Source organism: Panthera uncia, chromosome F2, assembly GCF_023721935.1.
Source record: "Panthera uncia isolate 11264 chromosome F2, Puncia_PCG_1.0, whole genome shotgun sequence".
In the NCBI taxonomy this organism is placed as follows: domain Eukaryota; kingdom Metazoa; phylum Chordata; class Mammalia; order Carnivora; family Felidae; genus Panthera; species Panthera uncia.
The window spans coordinates 44441101-44455200 of NC_064812.1; the positions used below are offsets into that span (position 1 = coordinate 44441101).

At 39.9% G+C, this 14100-nt stretch overlaps 1 protein-coding gene across 1 annotated transcript in view; it reads right to left on the minus strand.

Annotated features, from left to right (window-relative positions):
* SLC26A7 (solute carrier family 26 member 7) overlaps window positions 1–14100 on the minus strand; it is a 117556-nt gene that overhangs the window by 32368 nt on the left and 71088 nt on the right. The window contains exons 10-11 of the mRNA XM_049633589.1: window positions 6730–6807; window positions 5620–5715 (exon numbers count right to left, since the gene is read on the minus strand). Coding sequence (XP_049489546.1) covers window positions 5620–5715; window positions 6730–6807 — 174 coding nt within the window. The remainder of the gene's footprint in view (window positions 1–5619; window positions 5716–6729; window positions 6808–14100) is intronic.

A 14100-nucleotide genomic window follows, 5' to 3' on the forward strand; every position in this document is an offset into this window, starting at 1 on the left:
TTGTTATCAGCACTGTAAGCCATTTGCCATACCGCTGCCAGGATTATATTTTTAAGTATAGATTTGGATAGCAGATTTAGATAGTATATTAAAGGCATTTTTAGTCTACTACCTTCTATTAAAATCCATCCAAAACAATATAAAGAATGAATGTATAGGGAGGAAAACCCAGTTTCAATGAAACAAGAACATGGTCACGACTCTTAACTATAAATTATGGTGTAGGGCGCCTGGGTGGCTCGGTCAGTTAAGCGTCCGACTTCAGCTCAGGTCACCATCTTACAGTTCATGAGTTCAAGTCCTACGTCCAGCTCTGTGCTGACAGCTTAGAGCCTGGAGCCTGCTTTGGATTCTGTGTCTCCCTCTCTCTCTGCCCCGTCTCTGCTCATGCTCTCTCTTTCTCTCTCTCAAAAATAAACATTACAAAAATTTAAAATATGGTGTAGATTTGACAAATACTGTGAAATTTGGATGATATCAAGGAGGACACTGGAAGCCAACACATTTACCCCCAAATTTCAATCAATTATAGATTTCTTGAAATGAATGTAACAGCTTTTTAAATTCTATATAGTAATATTTTGATGAGAGCTCTAAGCTCTTGGGGCAATGGTGGGCCACCACAGAAGGAAATGCATGCATCTAATCTATATTTGATACCATAGAAAGAAGAGCAGCAAAATGAAATGCCATTTGTATCGCTTGCATCCTTGCTTCCTAAGAGTAGGAGACTGACAGAGGTGAAGCCAGGTGAAGAATGGAGAGAAGGCAGCAAGTGTCAGGTCACAAGAGAGCCCGTGATTGTGAGGCTTTGTTTCAACAAGGGCCAAATCTTCTGATGACATACCTACATCAGAGCTGTGGGCTGCTCTAGTGCCCTTCCCACATTATTTTTCAGCAAACAGGTCCACTAAAAATGCACTATAATCATAAAAGAATCAACAAGGGACTTATTCATAGAAATGGGGGAAAGAAAGAAAACAATGAAACAGAGACAGAGGGTAGATTTAGACATGTAATAGGCAATATAATCACATACAACACACACACACACACACACACACACACACACACACATATAAATAGATTTGAAAGGTCAAAGAAGAAAAACTGTATTTAAAAAAAAACCTGAAAGATTAAAAAATAAGCTGGAAGAATTCAGAAAAGGATGTGGATGGAAATAAAAACATTAGAGATAAAATCCATATATAAAGCTAAAAAAAAAAAAGGGTAATCACAACTAGAAATCCATAACCAGAGACACAGTAAATAGCCCAGAGAAACCACATACACACTCCCAAAAATAATCATAGGAAAATGTATAGATACAAAAAGACAAAATAAAATCAGAAAATATATAATTCATTAAAAGAACATCTAGTTTGAAAAAAAATGTTCAAAAATATATTAGAAGAAAAAATTTGTATATAATTCTTAATTTTGGGATAAAAAATATATGTCACTCTCATAGGAATTCGATACTGGGTATTCAGCCACAAGAAATATTCTGATAATATCACCAAATTCATGGGCAGGTAAGACTTTCACTGAGCATCCATGCTGAAAAACTAATTCAGATAAGATAACAAATCATGTTGGGGCACGTGGTGGCTCAGTTGGTTTAGTGTCCAACTCCTGATTTCAGCTCAGGCCATGATCTCCCAGTTCATGGGTTTGAGCCCCACATGGGGCTCTGCACTGACAGTGCAAAGCCTGCTTGGGATTCTCTCTCCCCGTCTCTCTGCCCCTCCCCTGCTCATGCTTGCTCTCTCCCTTTCTCTCAAAATTAATAAATAAACTTAAAAAAAAAAACATGTTGACCTGTGATTTCTCTGCCTTATCCCTCAATACCCAAAGACAGTGCCAAGTCTAAACAGTCCTGAGGGAAGCATGTTAGTCTCAGTCAAAAACTTCCTTCTACTATGAAAGAAAAAAAAAAAAAAGGGAGTATAAAACACATGAGCCTTTCTTGAAAAACTACTTGTTGATGACATACAGAAAACAAAGAGATGAATTGAAAAAAATAACTCAGGAATGAGAACCTGTATTAAAAAAAAAAAAAAAAACAACTAACTAAAAGTAACCACTAAATGCCTTCAAACAATCTTCCATGTTCTATAACTGAATGACATCATCTTCCTGCAATGATGTTCCTAACTAGAAACTCAGAAGTAGTTCTAGACTGATGCACTGTATATGATGAATTGGTGGTGAGGACCAATTAATGCAATGTTTTAAATATTTTTCAAGCTTATTTCTTCCTCTTGAACCTCCTGGTCTCAGTTTTGTTCCAGGTTTTCCTCACTTATCTGCCTGACTTACTAACACAGTTTCATCCACCTTCCCTAAATTACTCAAGCAATCCTTCTAATACACAAATCTCATTCTTATTTCTCCTTTCGGTGATTTCTATACCCCATCTGTTACTAGATGTTCTACCCATCATTTCCTGGAAGAAGCCTTCCCTGGCATCTCTTCCCTTCCAATATGGTAATCTGCTCCGTCTTATGTAATTAATGAGTTCCTTAGGATTACCTTTATCTGAGTTACCAAATAAATTGTAATTCAGTCTGCATCTTCTAATTTCTCTATTTCCATGTGCTACTTCACACATATCACCTTTAAAAAGCCATGATCCTCCATCAGTCTGGCTAATTTTTACCTCTTGGCCTGCCGATCAAATACAGTTCCTTCAAGTCTCAATTCACATTTCAGCTCTGCTGTCGGAGTATTTTTTATCGACCCAGTCCAAACTAAATGGTCCGGCCTCCATTTTTTTCCCAGCTCTGAGCTTGTACATTTTAAAAAATATTTTTAATGTTTATTTTTGGGAGAGAAAGAGCGCATGTGCATGTGCGAGTGAGGGCGTGGTGGAGAGAGAGGGACACACAGAATCCCAAGCAGACTCCAGGCTCTGAGCTGTCAGCACAGAGCCCGATGCGGGGCTCAAACTCATGAGCCGTGAGATCATTACCTGAGCTGAGGTCAGATGCTTAACTGACTGAACCACCCTGGTGTCCCCCTCCCCCCCCCAGCCTGTATTTTTGCTTCCGGGTCATGTTGTAGCATGCCTTTCATAGTAAGTTAATGTTTCTATGTCTGCTTCCTGCACAAATGTTAAGTGTCGGGAGGAGACAAGTAGTTCTTATTTATCTCTGCATTCCTCATGGCACCCTGCTGGAAGCCGAGCTATCCAACCAGCCTGATGGCACGGCCCAGGCGGTGGACGGATCGGGACTTCAGGGCGGCCCATGGACAGTGAAGCCTCTCGTACTCCCGCTTTTATGTAATTTGGCCTTAATAAAAGCACCTGAGGAATTGTCTGTTGGGGAATTGCCCTCAACAGGCCCCCTGGGAAAAGAACCATTGGGAAAGAAATAAGTTTCCGCCAGGAAATTGTGCGGCCCTACATTTAGCCCTTGCCACCCCCTATAAAGACTCCTCTACCTAAAGGAAGGATAGCTTCATACGTTTGCCAGCAAAGGAGGGACAGATGGATTTGAAAGCCCCACTCCGGCAACAAAGGAGTGTATCTGTGGGCACAGGTTAACTCCATCCCCTAGGCCCACTTGGCCCCCAGGAGGCATTCCAGATGATGATTGAACCTAGACGGTTAAAGTACAGAATGGTTCATTAGTTCCTAGGTGCATTGTCTCTCTGAGAATGTATAAGGCGTGGGTTTCTAAGGCCCTCTTGGCCCCCTCCTGGCACCTCGGACCAAGGCGAACCCTTTTGTTCCTCAAACCACAAATGGTTTGGGAAAACAACTAAGAGGTCATGTCCCTGTAACTGTTCCACTTGAGGTGTTGAGAGATAGATGGCTTTTCACGAAAACAGCAAAGCAAATGCTTTATAGATCATAGATAAACGTAGATACATAATGAAAATAATATGAAGAAATTAATAAGTGAAGGGCAAGAGGAAACATTATGAGAAAATAACCATGTTATTCCTTGAAGGGTGATTACATATTGGCACATTTCTAGAATTAGGTAATGCCAGAAAACGTAGATGACGTACGCTACGAGGAAATTGCTAACAAATATAATGCCACGTTTGCCACAATAAAGCAGCCAGTTCAACACGCCGCTGTTGTCTGTGCCCATTTTTATTTATTTATTTATTTATTTTTAACTTTTTTGCCGACGCCGTTCATCCTTCGGGAACCCCTGGACCTGCTGGAGCTGGACTCCGGCAGCACCCAGCATTGTACTGCGGGAGGGTACTGAGCCTTGAGAGAAGTATTATGAAAGTAGGCACCATCACAAAGTAGGCACCCAAAGTCGGAACAAAGATTCTGAAGGAGGGGGGATATATAGCTAATTGCATTTCAATATGATGAATGTCATAAGAAACAGAAGGTACTTACGAAATACTTTACCCATATGGGAAAGAGAATGAATTTTGGATGCTCCCACACGGACACATTTCTCTAGAAATAGTATGTCATACATTTCTGTTAGCGGAAGCCACACTTTATCATTGTTCAGTATGATTTAATCCCCTAATATCCAATTAACATAATGCTCCTCTCAATGTAACCCCTCTAAAACTAAAATGAGACTTTTTATGTTTAGAAGGAATATGGTCACTGTTAAGTTTACCTGTGCCCACAGATACACTCCTTTGTTGCCGGAGTGGGGCTTTCAAATCCATCTGTCCCTCCTTTGCTGGCAAACGTATGAAGCTATCCTTCCTTTAGGTAGAGGAGTCTTTATAGGGGGTGGCAAGGGCTAAACGTAGGGCCACACAATTTCCTTGTGGAACCTTATTTCTTTCCCAATTGGTGCACCTGGGTGGCTCAGTCGGGTAAGCATCAACTCTTAGTTTCGGCTCAGTTCATGATCTCATGGTTCGTGAGTTCAAGCCCCGTGTAGGGCTCCGTGCTGACAGCACACAGCTTGCTTAGGATTGATCCTCTCTCTCCCTCTCTCTGCCCCTCCCCTGCTTGCTCTCTCTGTCTCTCTCTCAAAATAAGTCAATAAACTTTAAAAAATTTTTAAAAATATACATTCACCCTATATTAATGTAACACGTTTCTTAGCAATTAATGACAGTTCTTCATATGTCTTCTATTAGTGTGCACTTCCTTGATGAGCTTCACTTCCAGAATCAATTCATAATGGAAATTGAGAATCTCCAGTCCATTCAATTTAGCTAGCATTTCTTTATAAGTTCTCAAGCAAAAGGGGTGCCTGGGCGGCTCAGTCGGTTAAGTGTCTGACTCGACCTCAGCTCAGGTCATGATCTCACGGTTCTTGAGTTCAAGCCCCACGTTGGGCTCTGCACTGACAGTGCAGAGCCTGCTTGGGATCCTGTCTCTCCCTCTCTCTGCCCCTTCTCCGCCTGCACTCTCTCTCTTTCAAAATACATAAATAAACTTCAAAGTTCTCAAACAAAACATCAATCAAAATTGGACAAAATTCCACTTCTGTTTCTTATAAAGACATATTCTATTTTAATGCCTCAATAGTCTGAAAAAAATAAACAGTAGTTTACAAGTAGCGGACAAGTCTCAAATGGCCAAAACTATTTTTCTGCAAATAAAAATATTAAAAGCTGATTTTGCAATACATGGTCAAGCCAAAGACAGTAATTTTAGGTCAAATATCTACTTACCCAATCAATTTTATCCACATTCCAGTATTTTTTTAAGTCCCGAAACTGTATTAGCATTCCCTTCAATCCCACGACAATAATACTTGCGAGAACACACTATAAATAGGAAATAAGTTGATGAAGAAGATAAAGATTTTAATCTGAATTTAAAAGGACCAAGGTATTTTTGTTTGTTTTTAAAGTACTTACTAGAGAAAAGCAATCACCATTTAGAAGACTAAAACAATACTCATTTTGTTTAGAACCAACCTATTATTGTACTTTAGGAATATACTATCAATTCTAGAAAATCACAGTGTAAAACTTAACGCCATTCTAAAACACAAGAAAGAAAAAAAGGAAAGTCATGAATTATAAGGGTGTATGTTATATAGCTGAATGTACTCTTTAATTATCTACTGCCATTTGAAACTTGTTGCAGAAAATTAAATATTTATATTACATATCTCTTGATAATTGCCTTCAATATCAATTATCTGGTTTCACCTGAAGATATTTATAACTCTCTGGAAAAGTGAACTTGATTATTAGATGATCCTCCTGTGGAAATGATTTATTCTCACTATATGAATGAAGAATTAGAACAAGACAGGATTGAGATGGTCTCTGGCCCCCAGAAGACCAGGAACTTACTTGGGTCACATTGGTGCCCCAGGCTTATGAAAAGCAAGGTAAACACTGGTTAACACTGGTGTTCTGAATCGGTTTGTATAAAGATGTATCAAAGGTGGCAAGATGTATTTGATTTCCTACTCCTTTGCCCTGCACACATTTTTTCCAACAGTCCAAGTTCTGATAAAGCTCTTCCAAAGCCTATTTCTTATAACAGAGATTGCCCAGTTCTCCCCTCCAAATGAGCCCAGAATAATTTTAATTCCACAATGCCATGTTTACACGTGAGCCTAAGAAATAGAAAACAGCCACGGTCCTTTCCCATTCCTCCCCCATCACAGGTGGCCTCTGTCCACCTTCCCTTCATTCAATCATTACTTATGTCACGTGGCTTTCATATGCAGGATCATTGAATCCACTCTCGTAAGACATTTTAATATACGATGATTTCATTAAAAGTAATGTTGACAAGTAGATATTGAAAAAGGACTACTGTACCATGGGCAGCCAGTAAAGCAAAGGTCCTATGGCATAGATGACTATCAGGACAAGAACGCAAGATATTAAACAAGCCACCTGTAAAGTACAAGACAGACAAAAAAGAAAGTGTTGGACTTTCTTATTATTCCAAAGTTATGGGGGAAATATAATTCTTAGTTCATCTTGATTATAAGAAACCAAATGTTGGTGCATGATTGTTAAACTGCATAGACTACCATTATCTATATTTTGCAGCAGAGGAAACCCAAACGTGACAGCTGACAAACTGGTGCAATCAAATTAAGTCAGTGATGAGAGAAAAGCAATTCCACACAAAGAAATAGGACACCATCAACTTTTATCACACATCACAGCAATGGCTTTTTTTGTTTAATAGTGAAAGTGACATTTCAATTAAAAGTCCTTTAGCCCATTGTTGTTCAGCTTGACTCTCTTCATTTCGTAGCGAGTTTGAATAATAACTGAATATGCAGCTTAGAGTTTTTTTCTCTGCTGATGATAAATTTCCACCGAAGCATTTATTCTCTTTGAGTTCTTTGTTAGGAAGGGTTCTAGGATGAAGCAGTTATACGGGATTATAGGAGCAGTCTCCGTAGTGAAATAGGCTTAATTTTATTAATCCTGAAGAGTCATTAGTGTCGTGTTCCAACCAACTCAACCTGCTGACAAAAGGCAATTCAGAACACCTGACCCCTAGCTATGCTCCACTTGATAGAGAACCTGATCTCACAGAAGTGAATGTGCACGACTTAATAAAAACATTTGGCCAAACTGTCAGCCTAACAGGAGAAAAGAGGGCTTTCGTGGGACCACAAAGATGCCCAGAATATCATTATGGAGATAGGAAAGGGAAGCAGGATCTATCACAATGGCTAAAATAAAAAATAATATGTAAACGGTCTATTAATATCAAGGGTCAGCAAGGACTTAGAGCAACTGGAGTTTCCAGACATTGCTGGTGGGAACACAGTATAGTAAAACCACATTGAAAGGAGTTTGATGGTTTCTTATGAAGTTATGCATACACTTACATGTGTCCCAGAACTACCTAAGAGAAATGAAACATATGCCCATGAGAATACTTATATGCAAATAATTATAGAAGCTTTATTCATAAACACCAAAAATGATAAATAAGTGAAATCCCACCAATTGGTGAATAGATAAATAATGGTACATCCATACAATAGAATACTACTCAGCAATAAAAAAAAACAGATAATTAATACATGCAACAGCATAGATGAAACTCAAAACCATTAAGCTAAGTGACAATAGACACTGGCTCCTTTCATATTTAGTGGAACTCATCTCTGACACTCCCCAGCATATAAAGGGGAAAGAAAATCCTTCTGTAGGAAACAAGTCATTAGGGATTTAAGATCACTCATAAAACAAATCACAGTATACCAAACTGTTATAGTACTGATCATTTAGGAATGATTGGTGATTTTGCATAAGAATTTTTTTAATATGAAATTTATTGTCAAATTGGTTTCCATAGAACACCCAGTGCTCATCCCAACAAGTCCTCAATGTCCATCACCCACTGCATAAGAATTTTTAAACAGCATAATATGTCTGACATTCTATTAGGCTGGAGAAAGCAGATCAGAGAGCAGATCAGAGAATTCATTCGACTAGCTCAGTGACTCAGCATGTTTATGGAAAGAAAAGGACACCAGATGCTAAAGTGTATTTCATGACAAAGGATAATGAAAGCATGTACCCTTCTGTGGGCCTCTTCATGCATATACCTACAATGTACCTAAAAATAAAACCCTTCGTCTTAGTTGCAGACGTGAACTTTGGCAGCTATAGTCTAAACCCCTTTGGAAGGCTCTGGGGCACAGGGAGGCAGAGTGACTTGGCCAAGATCATAGAGTTCAGGAGTGAGAAGGCATGTGGATTATGAGCCAAGTTGGGATCCATAAAGCCAAATGTATTTTAAAGTTCTTAAATACCTTATAATTCACTGAAGCTGCTATAGAAATTAAGACCTAACTAAATAATTTTATTTAAAAACAGTAAACTACAACTACCTTTGGGCTTTTCTCAAATATTTAACTGACCTTTCGTTCACATGATTCTTTGTATGTACATCAATAATCAAATTGTGCACTCACTGAACTATGATTTCAGTCACTATCAACATGAATTGAGAACTAAATGGATGTTACTTGCAAAGGATGATAAACTATGGGTAAAAAAGTTTATTTGTGTAGGTCTGATGGTAAGTCATACAGTGAAATAGACCAGAGAAGCAAATGGCTTATGTTGGCTCCTTCAATGCACTTTGCCTCACCAAACGTTGATGCCCTAGGTCATAAGGTAAGTGTACCTAATTGGACAAGAAATCTTTATCAGCTCTGTCCAGTGTCTCTAGTTCATAGAAATCAATGATATAATAGTTCCTTCCCTCTAAGCTCTCAAAATACTGACATTTGTTGTCTCCATAGCGAAGACCCGCAGATGTTGAAACATGGATTTGTAAAAATCTTGGAGATCATGCGGTCCAAATCATCGTTTATATATGGCCCACTCAGTAACTGTGCAAAGAGGCTGAACAAAGATCAGATATTTGCGGTGTTATCATAGACTTGTCTAACCTCAGGTTTCTGGAACACAGTTGAGCTGTATTTTCAAGTATGACCCGATTTCTGAATATCTGGTACTTTGCATATGAAATGTTGCTTTTTATGTTTCTCTTATCTACCAAGAGAAAAACTGTAAAGGTAAGTTGCAACCCAAACAACAGAGAACCAGGGTGTCTGGGTGGCTCAGTCATTGAGCGTTGGACTCTCAATTTGGGGCTCAGGTCATGATCTCACAATTTGTGAGATCGAGCCCTGCGTCAGGCTCTGCGCTGACAGTGCAGAACCTACCTGGGATTCTCCCTCTCCCTCTCCCTCTGCCCTTCCCCTGCTCTCTCTCTGTCTCTCAAATAAATAAACCTTCAAAACAAGAGAGAACCTTGTTACTTTTTTTTTTAAACTCAGAAAACAAACACCACTTAAGTGTCCTCTTCTTAGTAAGTTTCAAGTTGGCTTAGGTTGTAACTAGTAAGGACAAGTGTTTGCACCCTTAGTCATGTACAGGGCAAACACTGTCTCGGTGTGCTACTCTTCAGTTCTTTCCGGGTCATACTAACTAAATAACTAGAGACATTTTTTTGCTCTAAAATCTAACTACTCATATTGAGTTAATTCTGTATAAAGGATAATGAAATCTACATTTCTTCTTGTTACCTTATTACATATACCATATATGTTGTAGGTTGCTTACAGAGGGGACTCTGCAACCATTAGTGTTACCCCTACCTATCTAGACGGCCGGAGGAAGAGTGAGATGCCAGCCATTTCCTTCCTAAATGGTTGCCAAAAGATGCAAAGTTGGTTGAGAGCGCACTATATGCACAGTTTTGTGGAAAGTAGGGGAATGGCCAAAGTGACGGGAAAGGGCAGATGGAGAGAGTGGATGTTGGGTCACGAAGGCTAGACGAAGACAGCTTTAAAGACGTTGGAAGCAATAAGGCAAATTCGAAAGAATAAAGGAACAGAGCTTGGCAATTAGAACCCAAAGGCAATCTGAGTGTTGCAGGAAAACACGCCAGCTGTCGTTTCTGACCGAGCTTTGCCCGCAGCCGACGCTGCTTCTCACCCTTCATGGCTCTGTGAAGCCTCCCAAACTGCCCGCAGAGCACCAGTGTAGCTACTCTGTTGGAAGCAAAGGGAAATGCAGAGGGGAGAGAGCCAGGGCGTACTGTGTGCTCCCTCCCATGATTACCGATCTTCAGAGGGAAGGACAGAAGCAAGACCTGCCAACATTGCTTTGTGCTGGTGTGTCCAGGCAGCCCCGAGACCTTCTTATTCCTAGACATCCATGCTCAGCATGTCAGATCTTAAGGGAATCACTGTAAAAAGGGCCTCAACGTGTGGAGGATAGAACTGTGTTTGGGCTCTGACTGTGGCACTTAGTAGTAAATACTCGGTATCTTTTGTTATTTCAATTCAAACATTTTTTTTTATTTTTTTTAACGTTTATTTATTTTTGAGACAGAGAGAGACAGAGCATGGACGGGGGAGGGGCAGAGAGAGAGAGGGAGACACAGAATTGGAAGCAGGCTCCAGGCTCTGAGCTGTCAGCCCAGAGCCCGATGTGGGGCTCGAACTCACGGACCATGAGATCGTGACCTGAGCTGAAGTTGGATGCTTAACCGACTGAGCCACCCAGGCGCCCCTCAATGCAAACATTTTAATTTGATTTTTGGAAGCAATGAAAGGCTTTACCATCAACTCTTTTGTATGTAAAATGGTCCTAAATGCACTAATATTGCCATATGTGACTCTTGGGCATTTGAGATGTGTTTAGTCCTTATTTAGATAGGCTGTAAATGTAACATACACACCAGATTTTGAAGTCTTAGTACAATAAGAAGATAATATAAAACATATTGTTGACAATTTTTGGACAGATTCTTTGTTGAAATAATATTCTGACTACATTGGATAAATCCAAATGTATTATTAAATTAATTTTAGTAGTTTCTTCTACTTTTTAAAATGTGACAACTAGAAAATTTAAATTACCTATGTGGCTCGTATTACAGTTCTACTGGACAGCAGTTTTCTTCTTTTATTTCTTACTTTTTTTTTAGTGTTTTATTTAATTTTGAGAGTGAGAGACAGACAGACTGTGAGTGGGTAGAGGCAGAGAGAGGGGGACACAGAATCTGAAGCAGGCTCCAGGCTCTGAGCTTTCAGCACAGAGCCCGAAGTGGGGCTCAAAACCACAAACTGTGAGATCACGACCTGAGCCAAAGTCTGACGCTTAACCGACGAGCCACCCAGGTGCCCCTGGACAGCACTTTTCTAAAGTCTGTGACCCTGAGCCTGGTTTCAAGTGGGATTTTCCTGATTTCAAAGGTACTATAAGTCCCAATACAAACTGCATGTATTCACCTGTCCCTTTTTTTTTTAAGTGTGATTTATTTATTTTGAGAGAGAGAGAGCACACGCAACCAGGGGAAAGGAGAGAGAGAGAGAGAGAGGGAAAGACAGAATCCCAAGCAGGATTCCGTGCTGAGAGTGGGAAGCCCGATGGGGACTGAGACTCATGACCTGTGAAATCATGACCTCAGCTGAAATCAAGAGACGGACACTTAACTGACTGAGCCACCCAGGCACCCCTCACCTGTCCCTGCTTAATGTCAGCAAAACTGACTAGTTGAATATTATCTAATGTTTTCATTTTTCATTCATTTTTTTCCACACATAATTACCAAACACCTACTAGGTGCTGAGTCCTGGGCTAGACACCAAGGACGCTGTTTTCTAGGAGCTTAAGTCAAGGATAGAAGGTAGGCATGAATCATATAAATCGCACTGACAAACATTTTGTGTACAACTGACCCTGAAGAGAAGAACACTTGTGCCAGAAGGGGCAGTGAGATATGAAGGACGGGAGGACTTCACTTAGAGGGGAAGGGGAGGCAGCCACAGACACGTGTGGCCCACAGGAAGGAAGGAGGACCATGCAGCCCCAGGGCTGAGAAAGAGGAAGAGAAGAATCCAAGATGAGGCTATAGAAGGAAGCACCCAGAACCTTGTAGGTAAATACAGGTATGAATTCTGAGACCTCTGCAAAGCCTTCTATGGGCTTTAGGAGGATGTAACAAGATCATGTTTACATTAAAAAAAAATAACCTTCTACAGAGAAATATCAATAATGTTTCTTTTTTTGAGAGAGAGAGAAAGAGAATGCACACATGCGTGCAAACGGGAGGGACAGCGAGAGAGGGAGAGAGAGAATCTTAAGCAGGTTCCATGCCCAGCGCACAACGAGGCAGGGTTTGGTCTTAACTACTGTGAGATCATGACCTGAGCTGAAATCAAGAGTCAGATCCTTGACCTACAGAGCCACCCAGGTGCCGCCTAATAATGTTTCTGAATAAGAAAAAGTTAGTGAAATAATTAACAATGGAAGGTGGTTCCCACTGCTCCTTTAATTACTTATCATTAGCTTAAATGTTGAAAAGTTTTTAGGTCTTCTTGATTAATTTGCTGGGGATAACTCTAGTTCCTAAAAAAGACAGAGGCATTTAAAGGGTTGTTTTGTGAAGCCTTGTCCCACAGAAGACTGGTTTCACAAATAGCCTATTTAAAAAGAAAAACTTTTAAGGCCTTGGCTTCCCCAGTGCCTTCTTCAAATCATGTCAGTTATCAGTTATACCCACATAAACTTAACAGTTGCAGTGTTAAAGGTCTAAAATGACTACCATGGGAAAGCATCTTCGATTTGGGTATGCACATTAAATCAGATTCCTTCTCTGTGCAGTTTAATGGGAATTGTTGAACAGATTGGTGACCGTCTCAACAAGCAGAACAGCATGAAAATAATCTCCTGCTAAGCTTCGTTTATTTCTCTGAAGTTGTGTTTTGTGATTTCTTTCATTTTTTCTGAAGTCCAGAAAAAAGTACCAGGCAGAAAAATAACTCTGAAAAGTCCTTAGAAAAGTTCTGTTGTTCTTATCATTCAAACATGTGGCCTGCAGAACAGAGAAAGGTGCTTCTCCATCCCCACTCCATTAGTTGAGCAACTTTATGCCCAACTTACGAAAAAAAGTCCAAGATTTAAAAATAACTACATGTTTTCTCAATGTATTGTCTCCTTGAGACACTGAATATTTAAAGCTACAGAGATTCATGAGACAGTTTTGTTATTACCAGAATAGTCATTGGAAAAGCAGTAGATGCCTAAGGAAACTCTAGGTATGGTACATACTCAGGGGGAAGACACCTCACAGAGTCTACACCAACCTTCTCTTGTCCATGTGGTGGATGGAGATGCTAACCTACTCAACATCCCCAGCAAGTTGGAGGGGCAGCTTGGAATAGAAACTGCCTTACTGCACACCAATCAAACCAGGATGTTTTAATATTAAAATGTTAAACAAAAGGTTCTGGAAAGATTTTATTCTAATAAAAATATTTAACGATAATAACAACACAGTCAATGAACATTGTTACCAATGAACGAGTATTTATTTAGTGCTCAGGCTTTGGGCTAAGTAAGCATGTATATTTTATACCAAAAAGCATATAATCTTTATAACAAATACTTCAACAGCCAAGCCCAAGTCCAGTTAGGTCAGAAAGGTCACTCAACCACTAGTGGTGAGCCAGAACACAAACAAGTCCAGGCTCTAGAATCCATGCCCTTAGCCACTCTATTTATCTACCTTGAATATGAAGAGCAGAAATTGAATATACGACCCCTCATGAGAAACCAGATGGAAACTAGTAGACAATCCTAGATTTTGGGGGCACCTGGGAGGCTCAGTTGGTTCAGCATCCAACTCTTGATTTT